Source organism: Onychomys torridus, chromosome 22, assembly GCF_903995425.1.
Source record: "Onychomys torridus chromosome 22, mOncTor1.1, whole genome shotgun sequence".
Taxonomy (NCBI): domain Eukaryota; kingdom Metazoa; phylum Chordata; class Mammalia; order Rodentia; family Cricetidae; genus Onychomys; species Onychomys torridus.
The window spans coordinates 1,234,818-1,257,581 of NC_050464.1; the positions used below are offsets into that span (position 1 = coordinate 1,234,818).

Genomic DNA, 22,764 nt, shown 5'->3' on the forward strand with positions numbered 1-22,764 from the left:
AAAGGAATTTTACGCATGGAATGCTTTTGTTTTTAGGTATCAGAGAGTAAGAAGAAAAGGGGATTTAAGATACATATGAATACATGCACACACACACACACACACACACACACACACACACACACACACTTCTGGAAGGCCTGTGGGAAGTCACATTTGAGTAGGTTGGTGAGGTTAGGGGGAAGCCATGAAGGAAAGCTGTGGTTTTACTTTTCCAAGAGAAATCATTTCAGCGCGTTTCTGAGCAGCCGGCCAGAAGGAAGCCTGCAGACAAATCCATCTGAAAGTCCTTTGAGACCCACTTGAGCTGGATGCTAGAAAGTGGTCCTGTAGTCGGGGACTGGACATTGTACAGGCTGTATTCAGAGAGATTCCCTTGTGGAGACTGATGTATGTGCACCCAAGAAGGAGACAGGAAGTTTGAAGCAGGAGCAAGAAAGCTCTCAAGACAGTGGGCAGCAGCAGAGAGCACTTTCTCCTCAGATGGTGGTAAGGGCCCTTGAAAAGTGGCCGGAGAGTGTGGTGGATCCACACTACCTGCTTGAAGGGAAGCTTGACACCCAAACTTGATTCCGAGAACCCACAGTGGCACAGACTCCCCAAAGCTGTCCTCTGTCCTCCACACAAGGGTATGTTCACATGCACTCATACCCCCCTCTGCCCCAGTAATAATAATGACAATGATGTTAAGATTAATAACAAATAAAACTTAGAATTGTTTCAAAAGGAAAAAGAAAACCAACCAACCAAACAAAAACCCCCAAGCCTTTTAAAACCTTTTTAAATCTTTGATTTTTATTTAAGAAGGCAAATTATGCTTTCAGATAAAAGATAAATACTTTTCTAATAATTAATTCAGTTTGAGACCTAGTTGAGGTTCATCCGGTAGGAGCCAGAGGCATCCGATACGCACTTTTGGCAGTGAAAATGTTGCTATTACACTGATCTTAGAACCGTGACCTAGGGTCAGTTCCTCCCACTCAGCTATTTTCAGTTGCTCAGGCCTCTCCCCGAAGTTCCCCTTTTAGTCTCTGCTGAGACATCAGGCACTCAAGACTCTCACTCTCTTAGCTTGTTCCCAGGCCCAGTTTTTTGTTATATATATATATCGACTGTTGAAGCCTAGCTAAAACACTACTGAGGTAAACTTAACTGTTCTAATTCTGTGGGCATTTGACCTCAAAACTGACTGTTTTCCAGCAAAGAACCAGTAGTGTTTAAAAAACAAAAGCAAAAACAAACAAACAAACAAAAACAACAAACGCCTGCACTTTCAGTTCATCAGGAAATCAGCTCACACAGAATCCAGTCTTGGTAACCTAATTCTGACAGGGCTGAGGAAAAAAAGACCAAACTCACTCAGTTCAGTTCTTACAGATGGCTGCAGGGTCCCTGTGGAGAGTCACCCCCAACCCCAGGGAGTCGCCCATTCTGCACTCCCAATTGTCTGACAGAAGTGACTCCATGAATTTAGTGCAAACCATTTTCAGACACACGACAGAAATTCTGCCACCAAATTTTTTTTTTTTTTTTTTTTTTTTTTTTTTGTATGTGGAGCTGAGGATCAAACCCAGGGCCTTGCACTTGCAAGCGCTCTACCACTGAGCTAAATCCCCAGCCCATCCAAATTTTAACAAATTAAAAAGTTATTCTTGGGCCAGGTGTTGGGGGTACACACATTTAATCCGAGCACTTGAGAGGCAGATAGGCAGATCTCTGCGTTCAAGGCCAGCCTGGTCTAGAGAGTGAGTTCCAGGACAGCCAGGGCTGTTACATAGAGAAACCTTGTCTCAAAAACAAACAAGCAAACAAACAAAACCAAAAAGCTATTCTTGAAGTCAGACTGCTAAGGGGCTGATGGCTCATCAGGTAAGAGCACTGGCTGCTCTTGCAAAGGACCAGAGTTCCCAGCATCCACATGGCAGCTCCCAACCATCTGTAACTCCAGTTCTGGGGGATCTGACGCCCTCTTCCGGCCTCCACAGGCACTGCACACATGTGGTCCACATGCATACATGCAGGTAAGTACAGAAAATAAAAATCAGAAAATAAACAAAATAAAAGATTAAAGGGAGCCTGATAATGGGGATAGGCTTTATTTTTGGAATCTGGAAACACTGTGGAGTCAGATAGTGGTGAGAGCTGGTGCAGAGCTGAGAATTTACCGAGAACTCTGAACACACTTTACGGCAGCGACTGTTACAGGATATAGACAGTGCCACTGGACATTTCTGCAGCTCATGCCTGTAAGCCCAGGACTTGGGAGCTTGGAAAAGGAGGTTTGCTGAGTGTACCAGGCTAGCCCAGCTAGAGAGTGAGGCTCTGGCTTTGTTTATTTTCTTTTTAAAAATTCCTTCAAAACTTACTCAGCATGAAAAAGTTATCCATTGCTGCTTCTTCTTCTTCTTCTTCTTCTTCTTCTTCTTCTTCTTCTTCTTCTTCTTCTTCTTTGTTTTTTGTTTTGTTTTGTTTTGTTTCTTTTCGAGACAGGGTTTCTCTGTGTAGCTTTAGAGCCTTTCCTGGAACTCACTCTGTAGCCCAGGCTGGCCCCCAACTCACAGAGATCTACCTGCCTCTGCCTCCCGAGCGCTGGGATTAAAGGTGTGTGCCACCACTGCCTGGCCCCATTGTTTCTTTAAAAAAGTGATAAATATTATTGAATCTTATAAAAACTCAAACATTTTATAAAACTAAGCTACTGTATTTGATAAAATTACAGATCTTAAATAAAAATATTTTTTTAAACAAAGTTATCAGGTTTATCAAGAAAAATAAAGACAGCTGGGTGGTGGTACTCATCTTTAATCCCAGCACTTGGGAGGCAGAGGCAGGTGGATCTCTGTGAGTTCAAGGCCAGCCTAGTCTACAGAGCTAGCTCCAGGACAGCCAGGGCTGCATAGAGAAACCCTGTCTCAAAAAAAAAAAAAAAAAAAAAAAAGGGAAAAGGAAAAAAAAGGGAAAAAAAAAAAAGACAAAACCACTTGAAATCGGTGGGCATCTGATTTTCTGATTTTTAGTAGTGAATTTCAAGTTACTATGTTTAAAGACATTTTTTAGATGTACAATGAATTCATGTGGAGAAATAGATCCACTTTTAACATAGCCTCTTTTTTTTTTAAAAGCTTTCTTTTTTTTGAAAGATTCATTTTTGGTTTAATTATGTGTATGTGTGTAGGTAAGCGCAGGTGCCCAAGAAGATGAAGGAGAATCTGATTCCCAAAGACACAGGTGGCTGTGGGATGTCTAATGTGGTTCAGGTCCTTTGCAGGAGCAGTACGTAACTTCAGATGCTTAGCCATCCCTCTGGCCCAGTATCTGATTATTAGTTTTTTAAAAGTTCTATTAATCCTTTTTTATATCCATAATTCTCTTCTTTCCTCGGATGCCTAGGTATAATATATTAACTTCAAACTTAGGGAATGCAATGTTTGTCTAATATTTGGGAGTCACACATTAACTTGAGCCCATAAGAATGTTGTCAGCTGCTGAATGGCTCCAGTGAATTCCACTTCTCAAATACACAGGGACGAGGGATCATAGAGTACCAGACAGCTGTCAGGAGGAGTCACAGACATGAACTTAACTTCCCCATCTATACCCTCACACTGAGGTACGGAGAGACAGCCAGCCCCAAGACTGCTGCAGCCTGGACCCTTCTACCATGGTTCATTAAGCATTCTGGGTTTCCTGGCTAACAGGCTAAAATGTCTGATGGGGTTTCTGAGCCTTCAGAGGCCTAATCTTGGGTATAGACTCAGGGAGTGGGGACTGTAGAGAAAGGGAGCAAGCAAGATGATGACCTGGGGCCTGTGTTAGCCTGTCCCAACACATACATAAATAAGGCCCTGTGCATTTCCAACCAGTGAGAGATATCAGTGACAGGGTACTCCACATGCCTTTTCTGGGGCTCCAGGGTGCCACATAACCCTCATTTTGATGCATATTGGAAAGAGAGGGCCTGCATGAAGCAGGAATGAAACACAGAATCCTGACCCCTAAAGAAAGTACCTTTTTGACTTATTGCTGGTTCTCGGTCTGTATTCATGCGATTCATCCTCGATGCCATTTTGCCTCTTGTACCAATCAAACAGCGTCCGCAGGATGGAAGGCAGGCAGTACTCAGAGAGGGAACTCATGGAGCTGATGACCTTCAGGGAAAGAGAGCGTAGGCCATCAGATGGCTTGTTGGTGAGGCCAGCTCCTGAGACACTGGCTGTTACGTGAATAATCAACCATAAGCAGTATGTACCGCCAAGTTTCCGTACACATGCCCAGTCATTTCTTTCATAAGTTAGCCTATTCTGGGCAGACAGTTCTCATAAAATAATAATTCTATGGCTCAAGACAGCTCGTCGCTCTGAGAGCCTTTCATTGCAAGGCTCAGATGTTCACTGCATTCGAGTTCTTCAGGAAACCATCACCAATATTCACCATCATCATCTACCATAACAACTGTACTGCTTAGGTCTTCAAAAGTTCCTATATGAGCGGGCGGCGGTGGCGCACGCCTTTAATTCCAGCATTCAGGAGGCAGAGGCCAGGCGGATCTCTGTGAGTTCAAGGCCAGCCTGGTCTACAGAGCGAGATCCAGGAAAGGTGCAGAGCTATACAGAGAAAGCCTGTCTCGAAAAACAAAACAAACAAACAAAAGTTCCTATATTGTAAATCAATATAATTCAATCCTAAATTGCTCAAGTGAAATAAGTAAACCAAGCTCCCAAACAAATAACCTTCCTGATAACAAGAATTAATGTTTTCTACCAATAAGCAATCATTTGAGCTATGCCCTAATTAGGCTCCAGGTACCAATGAATAGGAATAATTTAATTTTATTACTTTAAAGGAAAAATTTAGTATATATATATATATATATATATATATAATATACATATATATTGAGAAACCCTCAGTAACCTACATCTTCAGCTAAGCAAGCTAGGTCTAACTTCCTTCTAGAGTGAAGTGCTTGTCTTGTGAGCAGAGTTCCCCACCATTCCCTTTAAAACCTTTAGACTGAGCAAACATGGCTTTTCTCTAAGGTTATATTATTCAATACATTAATCTCCTTCTCTATAACAACGGTTGTAAGCACATACACAAGAGTCATGGGTTAACAGAAATAAACATAAATATGATGTTGTATTTAGAATATTTTTCTTTTGGAGTTTCCTGGTGTTTTTGTTTTTCTTTTGTCTTTGATATATATTTTTTTGAGTTTTATTGAAGGAGGGAGGAGGTCTTAAATACAGGCTTACAGCACAATGGGAGAACCCCTGAGGGCAGAAGTTAGCTTCTGATGTTTTACAATCTTGCATCTAAGCTGTTAACGCCCAATATGCAGGATACTCAGACAAGGAACTTCCCTTAAGCATTCAGGGGGGTAGAACCTGGCAGGGAATTAGTATAGGGAGGATATCAAGGTCAAGGTCAGCAAGCAAGACAACAGTTACCCAAAAAACAGGGACCAGGGCCCTACTGTGAATCTGGTTATCAGCCTTTCCAAACTGAAACGAATCTATTCATTTGAAAAAACCAAAAGTGACCTTTATTCACCCTGGTTATGCCCACAGCCATAATACATTTTCCTGATATGACTGTCCATATAACAGTAACTGTTTGGAAGAAAGCAAGTCATGAGAAAGATCTCCTAGTTTTTGCTAAAGTTATTCCAACATAAGAAGGAATATTTGGGGGCTGGAGAGATGGCTCAGTGGTTAAGAGCACTGACTGCTCTTTGGGAGGACCCTGTTTCAATCCTCAGAATCCACATGGCAGCTTACAACTATTTGTAACTACAGTTCCAGGGAACCCAACACCCATGACAAAACACCAATGCACATAAAATTTAAAAAATAAGTTAACTAAAAAAAAAAGAAAGAAAATTTTGACTGGTTGTTTGTGGTGCACACCTTTAACACCAGCAGGCAGATCTCTATGAGTTGGAGGCCAGCCTAGTCTACAGAGTGAGTTCCAAGACATCCAGAGCTGTTACACAGAGAAAGCCTGTCTCTAACATCCCCTACAAAAGGGAAAGAATATTTGAGTCTGGAGAAATAGCTCAGCAGTTAAGAGCAGTTGCTACTCTTGCAGAGGATTGGGTTTGGTTCCCAGTACCTACATGTCAGGTCAAAGCAACCTGTAACTCCAGTTCATGGGATCTTATGCACTCTTCTGGCCTCCACCAGCACTGCACACATATGATTTCATATACACACATGCAGGCAAACACTCATACACATAATTTAAAAATAAATAAATTTTAAAAAAGTAATGAAAGGGAATTTCTCCAAATTGCTACTGACTAATATGCTTTAAATGGGGGCCATACTTTAACTCAGTGGTAGTGTGCCCTGGGTTCAATCCCTAATCCAGTAAAATATAAGTAATGATTTAAAAAACAAAATACTTTGATTTGGGAGATAAAGTAGATTTTCCCACAGAGATAAAATGGACCAGAATTCATAGTCCCTAAGGTAGGGTAATGGTCTCAATCATCTGATTTATAATACAGTTCCAAATGCACTTGCTATTTCAGTATTTAAAACTGATCTGGGGAGGACCAAGGAGACACGGACATTGGCTGGAGCATGGTTTCTATTCTAGATGGTATCCTGGAACAGTAAAGAGGGATCAGGGAAAGTCAATGAACTATAAATAAGGCATATATGTTGGTTGGTAATAATATGCCCATGCTGGTTCCCTCCAACAAATGTGCCATGGGAATATGAGACTTTAGCAGCCGAGGAAGGCGGCCATGTTGTGCTGTTAGCAGCAGAAGAAGGTGGCCATGTTGTGCTGTTTGCAGCAGAGGAAGGCGGCCATGTCTAGCAGCAGAGGAAGGCGGCCATGTTGTGCTGTTAGCAGCAGAGGAAGGCGGCCATGTCTAGCAGCAGAGGAAGGCGGCCATGTTGTGTTGTTAGCAGCAGAGGAAGGCAGCCATGTTGTGCTGTCTGTGCAACTTTTGTATAGACCACAGACCATTAAAAAAAAAGCTTATTAAAAGCACATTTGAGGCTGCAGAGATGCCTCAGCAGTTAAGAGCACTGGCTGCTCTTATACAGGACCTGGGTTTGATTCCCAGCAACTACCAAGCGGCTCACAACTATTTGTAAGCAACACTCATTCCAGGGGATCTGACTCTCTCTTCTAACCTCTGTGGGCACTGGTCACATGTAGTGCACATACACACATGCAAATAAATATTTATACACAACATTTTAAAAGTAAGTAAAATTTAGCTGGGTATGGTGGTGCACGCACGCCTTTAGTCCTAGTACTCAGGAGATAGAGGCTGGTGGATCTCTGAGTTTGAGGCCAGCCTGGTCTACAGAGTGAGTTCCAAGATATCCAGGGCTACACAGAGAAACTTTGTCTGGAAAAACAGAGAGAGAGAGAGAGAGAGAACAATGATAAAACCAATCTTGTGTAGGATATCACAGTCTCTTATTGCTACAAACCTATGTATGAGACAGGATCACATCTCGTTCCCAAACATCTCTGTGTGGAGCTCACTGTACTCAGTTGCTTCGCTTGGGTACAATCTGTGCTACTTAGTGTTTTTAAGTTTTGATTTAATTAATTAATTATTATTATTGTTTTGCTAACTTGATATAAGAATGGTCATTTGGGAAGATGGAGCTTCAATTGAGAAATCGCTTCTACTAGATTAGCCTGTGGGCTAGTTTGTGGGGCATTTTATAGATTAGTGATTGACGTAGGAGGATCCAACCCACTATGGGCAGAGTTACCCCTGGGCTAGTGGTCTTGGGTTCTATATTAAAGTAGGCTGCGCAAACCACAAGGAGTCAGCCAGTGAGCAGCGCTCCCCCATAGCCTCTGCGTCAGCTCCTGCCTCCAGGTTCCTGCCTCGGCTTCCCTCAATAATGAACCGTGATCCAGATGTGTCAGCCACATAACCCTTTTCTCCTCAAGTTGCTTTGATGATGGTCTTTATCACGGCAACAAAGAAGCAAGCTAAGACCCCCACAGTCTCAGGAGAGGGCGCCCACAGGATCCTGCCAACCCCAGCTACTAATAGAACCGGTCCCCACAAAGCCTGCCTCAGTTCAAAAGCATCTGCTGGCACTTTCCAGCACCTCAGAGGGGATGACAGGACAGCAGGGGGACGGATATGCCTTTTTCTCTGTCACTGTTCTTCAGGAGCCAGGCTTTCAAGAAGGAAGGGAGGAACCTGCAGAGGCCTGGCTCTCAAAGCCCAGGAAGGGAGGAAGGTCTCGCTGGCTGTTTGGTTACTCGACTCCTCCTTTTCTGGGAAGTGGAGCCAATGGCCACATGAATTCCAGCTCTGTCCTGCTGCTGAAGGCGGGCAGGCTGGGCACAAGGATGTCCTTGTTGCCTCTGAATAATCATGCTCCTCCACCATCGATGGGCCAGAGACTGGGCAGCAGGTGGAGACGGAGTATATGGAATCACAGGCTCATTTCAAAGGGTGTTTTCTCTCTGGGAGTGCATAGAAGAGGACTAAATGAACTTTGCAAATGTTCTAATATTTGCTTTGGCTTTTTATGTGTAAATAGGCTAAAAGAGACTGTCCATTATGGGGCAGTGAAGAGGGTGGCTTTTCTGAAACATTTCATTATCCTTGCTGAATGCAAAGAGGGGAGCTTCGCACATAAGCGCTTGAATACTTACTTCATGAGGTCACTCCGTATTTTATAGTAATAAGACAGATTTGTCATGAGTGGTGCACTTAAGCACAATTTAAGTCACTTCAGTGATGGCTCAGTTTTGCAAATGAGTTCAAGTGCCAAGCAACACTGGGGGTCAGGGTACCTACTGTGTAAATTCTGTAAAATACTGACATTGTAAAATAGTTGCATATGCAGTTCATTTGACTTGATCATACACTGCACTACTGTTTAATTATAGTCCTTTTAAGAGGTAACAGGCTTAAAGACTTAATTCAGTACCTTTTTGGGGAAGATTAGTAATCATTTTTTTTTTTCATTTTTAACATCTTGGTTTACATGAGTAATTTCAGAAATACCAAATAACACTAATAATGTATATATTCAACATCGGTTATTTTTATTCCTAATTGATTTTTGATTTTCATTTATACATTTTTAAAGACTTAGTAATTTTTTGTACTTTATGTATGTTTGCCTCCATGCATGTATATACACCATGTGCATGCAGTACCCACAGAGGCCAGAAGAGGGCATCAGATCTCCTGGAGCTGGAGTTACAGGCAGTTGTGAGCCACCAGATGTGAGTTCTGGGAACTGAACTCAGGTCCTCTGCAAGGCCAGCCAGTGCTCTTAATCACTGAGTTGTCTCTCCAGCCTCTCCATCACTTACATATTTTAAATAGACGTTCACTGCATTGTAGAATTACAACGAATGTTGAAACCCGCAATTTCATGTTTCCTTTTAAAGAAAACCATAAGTGCCCACAATGCTGTCTCAACTCTAGTGTATGGATACATGAGTTTCCTGTTACTAAGAGGTATTTTTTCGCGTATTAACAACATAAGGTGCCTAACAGTACAGGACGCAGACAACACCTGTAAGAACGCCTAAAAAGAAGTTACTCAGAATGTCTGAGTAAGTTATCTGGAAATTACAGCATTGAATAACACAAGCAAAGTAAGCCAAGCCATACTGCACGGCAAACGCTTGTGACTGAATGTCTTCAGAACCCAGCAGGAGGTGACTGATCCTTCACTTGGCACATTTTCATAATTTCCCGAGGGCACTGAGAAGCTCAGAAGGTCTTGGCTTCACATTACAGCTCTATGGCCTGGCACCATTTCTCTGAAGCAGAGTCGTAAATCTAGGCTGGGAATACGCAATCTCACTGGGTTTTAATGGGGACAAAAACGAGAGGCCATAAAATGCAGGGCATATAGTAAACGTTCTAGAAGGTCAGTTTCGTCCTTCCCAAATACTGAAGCAAAAGTCCAGATGTAAAGTACATCTGATTTTTGCACAAAAAAGGGAAACTATGGAGAAGGTGAGCAACTATTAACTACCCCTCAGACAAGGGTTACTATCTAGATCACACAAAGAGGCACAAACATTCAATACCTGAGCCTCAAAACTGCCCACCAGTCAATAAGCCAATGAACTCAGTTGACAGTTCACAGGGGAAGGAAACCAGATGGGCAGTGAATGTTTTTAAAAGTGTTCACCTCACAGCTGGAGTGGTTATCTGCCCTTGACACCGTTCTATCAGGGGCAGGGGAGGGGATTGTGAAGGCCAACAACATCTCTCCAAAGAGCTGTAGGCCCTTAGTGGCTGCTGGCAGGGAGGGTCCCAGGCCTTGGGGGTGTAGTTGTCCTTGCTAGAGTAAATGACACTCCAATCAAGTTCATGCATGCCACAGACAGACAGACACAGTCAGACATGAATCCAGGAAGGGGACTTGTCGGGAGGGAAGGGCTCAGTGAGGATGGGATGGAAGGAAGGAAGAATCCTGGGGGCTAGAATCAAAATAGACGACATATACGTATGAATCTGTGAAAGATTTTTTTTTAAGTGTTCAACATCCTCAGGTCTTGAGGAAATGCAAATTGAAACTACTCAGAGCTGCCACCACGCTCCAGTCAGGGTGGCTGTCGACAGGACAGTGAAGGAGGAGAGGATGTGGGGAGAAAAGAACGCTTCCAGGTGTGAGGAATGGAAACTGGTCATCCCTGTGGAAATCAGTGTGGAGGCCTCTCAAAAACTAAAATCAGCATGTCATAGAAGGGACATGTCATAGAGGCAATCCCCAAGGCAGTGGGAGAAACATTCTTCTTCAGTGGAATAACCTCTGGTAAGGTGCCCATGCTCCTGTAAACACCTCCCCTTCAGCATGCCACACTTCTGTAACTAGCCCTAATCGAAGTCCTGAGTCTCTTACCCGCTCTCTCCTTCTTTTCTGCCTCCCTTTCCTTCTCTTCCTCCTCCCTCTCTTCCCCTCCTCTTCCTCTCCTTCCTCCTCCTCTCCCTCTTTCTCTCCCTGTCTCTCTCAGACAGACAGACAGACAGACAGACAGACAGACAGACACACACACACACACACACACACACACACACACACACACACACAGAGAGAGAGAGAGAAAGAAGCCAGTTGGGAAGAGGAAAGGATTAACATGAGTAGGTAATGGTAGGTAAATGTGATTAGATACATTATGTACATGTATGAAAAGGTTGTTATGAAACCAATTATTATATAGCATTAATTAAGAATAGGAGATAGGGGGAGGGATTGGGAAGAGAGGAGGGAGGGGAAACTGTAATTGGTATGTAAAAATAAATGAAAACAATTAATAAAAAAGAAAACATTTTAAAAATGGAAACTACAACTACCATATGACCCAGCTATCATAAACCCAAAACGCTCTCTATGCTACCTCAGAGTTAGGGAGGTCAAAGCACCTCAGGTGTCCATCAGTGGATGAATGAGTAATGGAAATGCAGTCCATATACACAATGGATTTCATTCAGTCATGAAGAAAAATGAAATCATGGAACTTGCAGGGAAATGGATGGAACTGGAAGGTACTATAGTGACCAAGGCAACCTAGGCTTCGAATGACCAATACTGCATGTTCTCTCTCATGTGTGGACCCAGCTTGAAATTTTATATATATGCATTCATGTGGAAGTGAGTGCAGGTGGAGGCTGAGAAAGTAGAAAGGGGTCTATACCGGGGAAAAATGGGCTTTCAGGGACAGGGTGAGGAGGATAACAGAAGGCGTCTGGTATGAAAGGGAAGGGGGAACACTGGGTGGGAGAATACAGTGGTAATGGGGGCCAGGGAAACAGAGTAGGGAGAACCAACCAAAAGTATGCATGTATGAAAATGCTATAAAAAGCTTGCTACTAGCCGGGCGGTGGTGGCGCACGCCTTTGATCCCAGCACTCGGATCTCTGTGAGTTCGAGGCCAGCCTGGTCTCCAAAGCAAGTTCCAGGAAAGGTGCAAAGCTACACAGAGAAGCCCTGTCTTGAAAAACCAAAAAAAAACAAAAACAAAAACAAACAAAGAAAAAACTTGCTACTTTATATGCTAATGGATACAATTTAAATGATCCTGATGAGACTATTGGCTGAATGACTAAAGCTGAGAGCAGAATTTTATCCACCAGAGCTAATCAAATGCATTTTAGGGGCAACTGCAGTGGGGAGAGCCTTAGCTTACCTGTCCAAGCACCAGCTCTCAGGGCCCCACGGTGCTGCCCTGTCCCAGTTAGCCGCCAGCGCTTTCTCTCATCCTTATACGCAGAGCACAGTGAGACAATTCAACTATGACAACTACGGTCTGCTTCTGATGTCTGCACTCTCACCTGATGCTCTGGCCAAAGCTCTTTTGGGGAGCAATAAGAGATAAAGAGGAAATGCCTTCCACTCCCCAACAGAGGCTGCTCCAAGCACTAAGTTGTTGTTGGTGGTGGGGTAGTCCAATTAGTGAAATATCACAGAGAATACAAAATCTGAATTATAAATCAAATGCTTCTGAAGCCCCCAAATCTGAACATTGTAAAGTGCTGGCATTTGACACCTCACGTGGAAAAAATGCTACAAATCTGAATTACTAATGCATAAAATTATTTACATTTCTTTGCATCAAATCACCTTGAGGCTATGTGTTACAAGTGTATATGCTATATACACAGATTGCATACTTGACTTAGGTCCCATCCCTCTACATGTACGTAAAAATCAGGAATCTGAACCCACCCCAGTTTTAAGTATTTTGTGTGAGGGTCATTCAGGCGCCATTTCAGTTTTGTTTTCCACTGTTAGACAACACCCAGGCAACAGCTAAGGTCTAAAAGCTAAGGTCAGAGAAAACAGGTGTGCACAGCTGGGAGGTGCTCACAAGAATAGTGAGTGATTCTTCATCAACTGTCACGTTTGCGCATGTGTCTAGCCCCTTCTGCTAGGAAAGTGCTGAGATTCCCCTCCCCGCCCCACCCCCAGTGAAGGGACATTTCTGAACACTGGCATCCATTTCTCTTCTAACTGCGTTTGATTGCCACTCACCCAGGTCCATCCTCATCAGCTGCTGTTTTATTGCAAAATCAAGAAATCACATGCCTGGGGTGTTAAACTTAAAAAGAGGATGTCTGGAGGGGCTAGAGAGGAGATTCAGCAGCTCTGCTGCTGTCTCCCAGAGGCTCTGAGTTGGGCTCCCAGTACCCACATTCTGCAGCTCACAACCACGTGTAACTCCAAGTTCTGTCTCTTCTGGAATCCCTGGGCTCCTGCACAGGCATGGCATTATTGTACACACTCAGGCACACATGCATACACATACAATGATTTTTTTTAAAGCCACATCTTTTAAAACAAACAGAAGAAGGATGCCTGTTAAATCTGATAACAGAAGAAAGGTGCTTGAAGGTAAAATAGCTAGTCCACAGGTCACAGCACATTCTCCACATATCACAAAGCAGAGCCCACGAGAGGTGCCATGGTCCTGCTCTGGCATGCTGCTCCTTAGGTGTTGCCAATCACAATGAGGGGCAAAAGCTTAGGTGTGCGATCAAGGCCCTCAGACCACTTAACATGGATTTTTCAACCTTGCAAAGTGTTCAACAGCTGTGCATAGAGGTGCACACCTGGAATCCCAGCATTTGCGAAAGGATGGGAGTCAGAGGGGAATTAGAGGTGAGCCGAGGCCACATAGAAGGGCCTGTCTCAAGAACATATGTTCTGGTTTTCTTTTCTTTTCTTTCTTTTTTTTTTTTTTTTGGTTTTTTGTTTGTTTGTTTGTTTGTTTTGTTTTTTTTCGAGACAGAGTTTCTCTGTGTAATAGCCCTGGCTGTCCTGGAACTCAATTTGTAGACCAGGCTGGCTTGAACTCACTAAGATCCTCCTGCCTCTGCCTCCCAGGGGCTGGGATTGAAGGCGTGCGCCACCACCCTCAGCAAGAACATATGTTTAATACACTGATGAACAGTCCCTGCAGCCAAGATTTCCCTCACATCCAACTTCCCTTGAGCTCTTAAATCCAATCTACCCCTTTGCTCTTTCTGTACCCCCAATGTCCCTTTATTATGATTATTGCCCCCGATATCCTTGACTGTGCACTGGACAGTGCATCTTCTTAGGCTTTCCCCCCCATAGTTCCTGGCACTCTGTTCTTTGGTGTGTTTTTCCTGGAAAGGTTTTTCCCCTCTAGAGCTCTGTGATGCTGCCCCATCCCAGTCAGCTTCCAGCACTTTAAATCTGAACCTTGTGTGAACATAAACTATGATGCTCTCCTTCATTCCTTCCCTCTCCCTTTCAGATCTGTGTTGAGTGACCATACAAAGGAATTGTCCTGTCATTTCTCTAGATTCTCCCACCCCTGACCTAAAACTGACTTACAGCCTTTCCCACTGCTCGCCCCATAAACAGTTTCCCTCTGCTTGATAATCCTAATCCACAGAACCCAGTCCAGGCTCCTCTGGTGTGACTCCCGCGACCCACTGCAACAGAGCCTCCTCCCCGCTTCCCACTGCAGTGACTTCCTCTCTCTCCCTTCGACAGCTGTATCCATGGGTCCCTCCTCGGCCCATCTTCTTCATCTAGATGATGAAGTCACGTGCTTTGACAACTCACGGTGACACTCATCCGCTACTCTCATCTCTGACCTTCCGGATAACTTAGACATGTACCTCTAGCTTTCCTGTGGTGGACGTCTAAGCATAAGTCTTGAGTTTCTTGAGGCTAGGACCTCTATGGTATCTGTACACATGCACGGGGTCCTAGGTGTTCTGTTGCTGTGATAAACCCTGACCATAACCAGTCTGTGGAGGGAAGGGTTTATCTGGCTCCTAGCTCACAGTCCACCATTAAGGAAAGCCAAGGCGGGCACTCATGGCACACCCCCGGAAGCATGCGTAGAGACCATAGAGGAGCGTTATTACTGGCTTGCTCAGCAACCCTTCTTATACAGTCCACCTGCCCAGGGGTAGTACCACCCAGAGTGGGCTGGCCTCTCATGTCAGTTAGCAATTAAGAAAATGCCCACAGGCAGGCCCACATGGCATTCTGGTGGAGGTGATTCTTCAGCTGAGGTTTGCTCGTCCCAAGTGTGTGAGGCTGACAGCCAAGATTAGCCATCACACACAGCTAGCGTATTCCAGGTACTCTGTAACTAAGAGGAAATTACTTCCAAAAGCTGGTTTGCATTGGGTTCTTCTGTCTCTCGTTCTTCCATCAATATTGATTATTCTTGAATAATGTTAGTAGTAACCATCCTGTGTATGGTCTCCTTGCCTCTGCTTTAGTTCATGTCTAATCATCATCAATTCCAAGCTCCCCAATACCTGTTCTTCAAAGGTCTCCCATTGCACCTCCACAACACAGCCTCCCGGTGGTCACGTGAGGCTTTTCACTTAGGCCATTTTGATACTGACACGTGAAGACTTAAGCCCCATCCCACAGGCACTGGGGTCTTCCACATCTTAGCCCCCAACCTGTGCAGGCTAAGTTCTTTCCTAACATATGTAGACTGTAGGAAACTTGGAACATTTCCTTTTCCGGAACTCATGTGATTCTTAAGTCCAGGGACCTTCCTACACCTTTTCGGTCTCTTAAAACCATTTTAGATTGCTGATGGCAATGCTGAAGAATCCTGGTCATAGATGTGAAGAAACTGACCAGAAAGCTTCAGGTGATGACTCTTCTACATGGAAAGGGCCAGTGTTGCTCTGGGCTATGGCTAGATCAGGGGCAATGCTCCATGTCTTATGGTTCTGGGTGACCATCTTCCTATTGGTTGATACTTAAAGCATCTTTACAGATAGCAGTGGTACAGAATGGGCCTTCCCAAGCTTTCAGTGCATATGTGTATAGGGAACAGAAGGCTGTAGGAGCCAGTTTATGTTTAGACAATATGGCGCAGATATGGATATCCAGTACAAGTTAGCTGACACTGGACGTGGCCCGGGGTGGCTCTACGTTAGCAAAAAATGGCTGATACCAGATGTCTGGGGACCCAAATCAACAGTGACGTAATCTGCTCCATAACTATTTTTGGCAGAGTGCCACTTTTGTGTGGCTTCTGTGTGAACACGGCCTTGAGGGCAGAGTCAGCCTTAGGCAGCCTGCCTGTGTGTGTTTTTCTGTAGCCCATGTGTGCCAGCATGTGCCTGGGTGCTTGCTGGTGATGACCTGGTCAGCAGCCTTCTTCTGGGATGGAAAAATATGTCTTATCCGTCTACAACTCCTCAAAAACCTCTTTAACCCCCCAGCCTTTCATTAGCCCTCTTCAGAGCACAGACCCGGCAGCATGGGCCCCCTGGGGTTCTTTTTGAGCTGCGAAGTCTGTAGCTCCAGGGCAGCCAGGCGATGTTCCTAACACAGGTCCACAGGCCACAGTTTGTGTCATAAGGTGACATGATCTAGTGAATTCCGTGCGGAGGTTGTGATGTAAGCCCAGGTCTGTCTAACTCCAAATGGTGTTGTGTTTCTACAATGTTGAATGAAATACCTGAATGAAAAAACGAACTGTAATTAAGCTGGATGATTTGGGATAAGTACTCACCGCAGTGTTAATTTAGAAGAATTTAGAGAGTAAGGAAGGAGATAACATTCAGCTAGAGAAAAATTTTCCCCAAGAAATGGTGGTGACGGGGGATAAAGAGACTAAGACTAAGAAATGAAATGAAAAATCATGTCAAGTGAAACACAGTGACGGGAGCAGGAAGAGCCCAGACCTACCACTCATGAAATGGCAACACCAAGCACATGGACACGTTCACTAAGCGACTCTGACCAATCGAGTCCTGGTAACAACCACAACTGACACCACGGGGCAGAGGGGTGGGGTCCACTCTCCATCTCATTGGAGTCCAGGTAAACAGCCAAGTCTGCCAGCTCCAGAGCCAAGCCCGGGTCCCAGCAGCTCAGGAGGCTGGGCACCAGCCTGGGACTGAGATTATATCTCTGTAGTGCTTGTGGCTGCAATACCGCAGACTTGTGAAACCTGGGGTGTCTCCCCTAACGCTGCAAACATGACTCTACAGAAAGTGTGCTCCTTCTGCATGGTCCCCAGACCATAAAACCCCGAGAGGGTCGTAGGCCATAGAGCAGTAAGAACTATTTGGCTCAAATACAGGCACCTGCTAAAGGGTCTGAAGACACTTAGTTCTGTATGTCATATACTCCTGAAGTCTGGGTAGCACCATGACACCCATCCAGCCTCTTCCAATGTCCTGCTACGCCTTGTTCTCTGAGGTGACAAGGCCAGGGTCTCCCTTCTGAAGTCACTTGCTCAGTACATGGTGTTGGATGTTGATGTCCTTACCTAATGTTGACTTTCTTTGCTTTTTTTTTTTAAAATAATTTTTTAAATTTACTATTTTTCCATTGGAGCCTAAGGTTCCATGTTTTTATAATGATTGTTGAGGCAATTTTTCTCTTTCAGAATTGTCAATTCATCCCCCCACCACCCCCCAATTTCTCTTCCGGAACTGAGGATCAAATCCAAGACATGCTAGGCAAGCACTCTACTGCCTGTATCCACATCTCTCTTTTCATTTAATGGCTACATTTTACTCTGTAGCTCAGGCTTGCCTCCAGCTGGGTTTTATTCTGTAGCTCAAGCTTGCCTCCTGCTTACATCCTCTTGCCTCTGCCTTGCAGGGGCTGGGGCTCCAGATGTGTGCCATGTAGTCTGGCAGGCCTGGAAATAACCGGATGAAACCGTAAAGAAGCTCTAGCACAGAGAGCCGGTCATCACAGACTGCAGCTAACTCAGAGGGAGCTGGTTTTTCAGTGGAGTTCCTTGAAAGCCATCTTTGCTTGGCCTCTAAGTTTCTAGGGAAAAACAAACCACCGAGGGCCTACTTATATTCTTCTGGAACTTAATTCAAATCGCAGGGCGTCTCCTGAATGTCTCTAACACCCAGCTGGAGATGCCCAGGGTGCAAGGTATTTTGAGCTTCATTAGGCTTTTATTTTATGTGTAAGCATTTTGCTTGATGTGTGTGCAGCCTCTCTGTCACACAGGGACTTCAGAGGCCAGAAAACACTGTCGCATCCCCAGGAGCTGGTTGTCAGCTGTCATGTGGGTGCTGGGAACCAAACCCAGGTCCTCTTAGCCTCCAGACCACGAGGGTATCACAACCCAGACCTCTTAGCCTCTCCAGACCCCGAGGGTATCACAACCACACACTGATGGCTTTTCCGGCATAGCGGTGAGCACCCCCCCCCCCCCCCACCCTGCCGCTCCCCCCTCCCCCAGCCTCCCTGCTTCTTTCTTTCTTTTCCTTGTGGCTCCTCCTCCCCACCCTAGGCTGTGTCAGACACCAGGGCCTGGCTCACACTGGGCAAGCCCTCTGCCGCTGAATCCATCCCCAGCCCCGGCCCTGTGCACTTTGAAATAAACAGAAAGCACACAACACGCGAAGCAGCTGATGTCACATACCTGATCAAACTGGGGGTCTTCTCCACGCTGTAGAGATTTCGTCAATGGCTTTTCCTACAACAACAACAAATAACATATACAAGAGTAATTATCGAGGATTATAACACTGTAATAGAAGTACCATTATTATTATACTTTTCTCATTCACTTTTCCCTTTATGGCCCAAGTGATGCTTGTTTTTAAATAAGTTCAAAAGTATTCCTCTGCTAGCCTGGCCTTAACCTTCACTGCTGAATGAAGGAGGAAGGCCCAGTCCTGTGTGGGCATGTGGGCCAGTCCTGTGTGGGCGTCTGGGCGGTGCTACTCACGGGCAGGTGGGTCTGGGTTAGACAAGACAGGTGGCTGAGTGAGCCATGGCAAACAAGCCAGTAAGCGGTGATGCTCGGTGGCCACGGCTTCACTTCCTATTGAACCTGTTCCCTCTCCAAGTCGGTTTTGGTCAGTGCTTCCTTACAACAACAGAAAACTAGCTAACCACTACAGGAGTACAAAAAACATGTAAAAGTTATATGAGTGGTGTGTGTGTGTGTGTGTGTGTGTGTGTGTGTTTACATCTGCACACACATATGTGAATGAATGTATGTCTATACAATTTGTATTTGGCCAGCATAAATAAATGTCCTAGATAACTTCCTCTACATGTAGCCTATCACACAGACCCATGGCTCCCTCACTTCTCCCGTCATAAAGCTGACATACACCCAAGGCTGATGCTAGCCCCATCTCCACTCTGGCTGGCCTTGAACTCGTGACAGCCTTCTTCCACAGGCTCTTGGGCACTGGCATGACAGGTGCCATTATGGTCTCAGTCCACACCCCTGAGGTTTCCTCAGGAGACGTGGGAATCAACTGCCCTCTCTTATCTGGGGACTATCCACTGTCAAATGGTGTGCATCTAAACGAAAGAGAATGCTGTGTTCCCATTGGCTAGTAAGCCTTTCTCTTCAACCTATCCTGTCTAGAACATACAAATCGGGGAGTGGATCTAGAAATGTAGATGAGAAGAAAGACAATGAGACAATGAGAGAAACAACAGATTTAGCTCATTGCATAGAAAGGATCCATTCTCTGACTAAATTGGAAAGCTCTTCCTGAGTCTGTAAAGCTTACAGTGATGTTTTCTTTGTAAAGTCAGCTAAATGCAAACATTAGCAATGGTGATACAATGTGAAAACAGGTGGGCCATCAGGTCCCCCAGACATCCTTGGAACAAATGTGGGGTGAGAATCTCTACTTGGAATTTTCTCTATTCATCCGGGACTGAGGGGGTCACTTTGTGCCCAACCTCCAGGCTGGGCGGACAGCTGAGCAGTACGTGATTCCTGCCACTGGGAAAGAGAGTCTGGGAGAAATGGGGTCAGTGATACCCTGTGTGTTATGGATGCCTGCTCATCATTCAAACATCAGCTCCACCATCACTCCCTCAGGGACGTCTTTCTGCGCTAGCCTCCAATACAAGTTCCGTGCCCCACCTTTCAAACCTTCAAGGTCCTATTATTCCTTCTTTCTCATACTTTCCATGGCCCAAGGCCACATTACAAGCGATGTGTGCACGAGTGATGTCCCACACGCCCCTCCTACTTGTCAGGAAGCTCCAGACAGGCAGAAACCTCCACCAGTGTCTCTCAGTATTTAAGGGTCCTGGGGAAGGTGCCAGTTAGTGGCCTTTCCTCTCTTCAAATATGAGGCCTTCTTCGTGTTTGTGTGAGCTAAAAATGAAATGTAATCTATATGTGTATGCATTATTTGCAAAGTGTGGTGGCACATGCCTTTAATCCCAGTGCTTGGGAGGCAAAAGCAGGCAGATCTCTGTGAGTTCACAGCCAGTCTGGTCTACATATAAGTTCCAGGCCAGTTGGGGCTACATAGTGAGAGCCTGTCTCAACAAATAAATAGTAAAATTCTATTGTGGAAAACATTGGTAACATTTGCCATTTTAAATGAATAATTCTGTGCCATTATGCAAGAGAGTAATTCTTAGTTACTTAGTATTACTTAGTACTTAGTATTACTTAATTACTTAGTACTGCTTAAAATCGTACATGATGACAGAGTTGGTGCCCTGGCTTCTATGATAGTTTTCTGTGTCTCTGTACTATAGATACATGACCATTTATTTATTCTATATAAGTTCAGAAACTGGGAATGCATCAATACATGAGACCCAAGATCAACCCAAAGCAAATGCTGTCATGTGTCAGGAGTATAAACCCACAGTGTGATTCCCTTCTCTTGCTGGGTTCTGTTGCTGGGAGTAGGGGTGTGTGTGTGTGTGTGTGTGTGTGTGTGTGTGTGTGTGTGAGAGAGAGAGAGAGAGAGAGAGAGAGAGAGAGAGAGAGAGAGAGAGAGAGAGACTAGACCAGCCATACTCTGAAGCTTCCCACACCCCAGAGAGTAATTTTTTTTCTTACTACAAATGGTGGGGAGCTCATAGCCATGGTGCTTCCTGCATACACACTTGTATACACAGGAAGGAAGCAACATTCTGCAAACAGAGCTAGTCAGTAGGGTAAGTTATTACCACACACACTAAGTTATTACCACACCACTACTCAAGTCCATTAGCTGAGAATGTGGGCTTGATGCCTCAGGCAAATAATATACAGAAGAGCCTCTAACTTGTAAGCCCCACTTGCCCAAGGACAGACAACTTCCTGGAATGCTGGGGCCTGTTGGTCATGTCAGGTGACAAGCCACATGTTTTCTCTTCTTTAAACAAGCTTGGTTGCCTCCACTGTATGGGATGTGCTTGATCACCCAAAGGTAGGAGGTGTACAGGCAGGAAGCCCATCAAGACACGTGCTTGCCCCTGTTTGGATGAAGGTGGGGAGCATGTAGCCTCGTGGGTTTGCCTTTATAAGCCTCTGACTAATGTAATTTGGTGCTATGCTCTGGGAATCCTGAGTGTGGACCTGGACAGTATCCATTGTCTTGGCCAATATTTAATAAAGCTTGCTTCAAATTTGGCTTAAGATCCCGGCGGGATCAACATTACCTGTTACCTCACAGACGGCATTTTTGCAGCTGTTCTGGTCAGTAGTCCCACTCTCTTGTGGGCATCTGACTTTCCCGCACCCTGACACACGGGATTCACCACTGGGGGTGCTACACTACACACAGTGACTATGTCCTTATCACCCTAAGATGACATTTAAATCTTACAAATATCATCTCTGGCTCAGTATGGATTTGTCAGTATCAGTGGGTTTAAGAGCAGCCCTGGGAGAAAGAACATTACACCATCTAAACGATAAGGAGAATGGGGGATGGAGGGATAGAGGAATAGAGGAAGGGAGGGGGAGAGAGAGCAGAAGGGAGGGAGCTAACTAGATTTGGTATTAAAAAGAAAGAAGAGGGCATGAAGATGGGAAGGCGATATGTAGGGAGTTCAGGGAGAACAGGAGGGCATCTGTTGGGGGGTCTGGAGAGTGGGAGGGCATCTGTTGGGGGGTCTGGAGAGTGGGAGATCTGGGGAATGAGAGGAGATGTGTTGGGGAGTCTGAGCAAATGGGAGGGAATGTCTTAAGTGGTCTGGGGAATTGGAGGGTATCTGTTGTGGGGTCAGGGGAATGGGAGGGGATTAGTGGGGGGTCTGGGGAATTGAAGGGGATTGGTGGGGGGTCTGGGAAATTGGAGGAGATGTGTCGGGTGGCCTGGGGGAAGTGGGAAGTTGAAATGGGCATGATTAAAATATATTGTATACATGTATAAAATGTCAAAGAAAAAAGAAAAGTATTCTAAAAAGGAGAAAGAGTCCAAAGCCAACCTGGGTTACATAGTGAGAACCTGTCTCCAAATCAAATAATGAAAAGTATATGGAAGACAGTGCACATCCTATGTCAATACTACATCATTTCCATAAGGGGCTTGAACATCTGTGGAGTTGGTATTTGCAGGGGAGGAGGCTGAACTCTGAAGGACAACTGTGCCACCCCATATAATGCTGGAGTAAGGGAGTTCAGAGAGTTGTAACAAATCCACCACGAGCATTTGAAAACGGCCCCAGGGCTTGACATGCCGCTCTCGTCTCAGTTTATGCTTGAATTCTTATAATTAAACAAACAACTGAGACACACCTTGACATATCTACTTCTCTTCCTGTTTTTTTCTTTTCCTTTCACTTTAAATCATATGATGCTTCCCTTTTAAAGACAGACGGTTATCAGCCATCTCTAAACTCACTTCAAGAGCATGTACTTCACTTCCGGTGGAGCTGGCTGTAGACCGGCCCTCTGTCTCCTCCACTTACAGGAGGGTGTGGTGTGGTGATATATTGCTTGTAATCTAAGAAATAAAGCTTGCCTGAAGATCAGAGGACAGAGCTAGCCACAGAGTTAGCCATAGAGGTCAGGTAGTGGTGGCACACGCCTTTAATCCTAACACTGGAG

At 44.9% G+C, this 22,764-nt stretch overlaps 1 protein-coding gene across 6 annotated transcripts in view; it reads right to left on the minus strand.

The window, feature by feature from the left end:
* Fry (FRY microtubule binding protein) overlaps window positions 1–22,764 on the minus strand; it is a 392,261-nt gene that overhangs the window by 169,923 nt on the left and 199,574 nt on the right. For all 6 annotated transcript variants that reach the window (XM_036171967.1, XM_036171966.1, XM_036171964.1 and 3 more), the window contains 2 exons: window positions 18,376–18,429; window positions 4,009–4,148 (listed from right to left, as the gene is read on the minus strand). In XM_036171967.1, coding sequence (XP_036027860.1) covers window positions 4,009–4,148; window positions 18,376–18,429 — 194 coding nt within the window. The remainder of the gene's footprint in view (window positions 1–4,008; window positions 4,149–18,375; window positions 18,430–22,764) is intronic.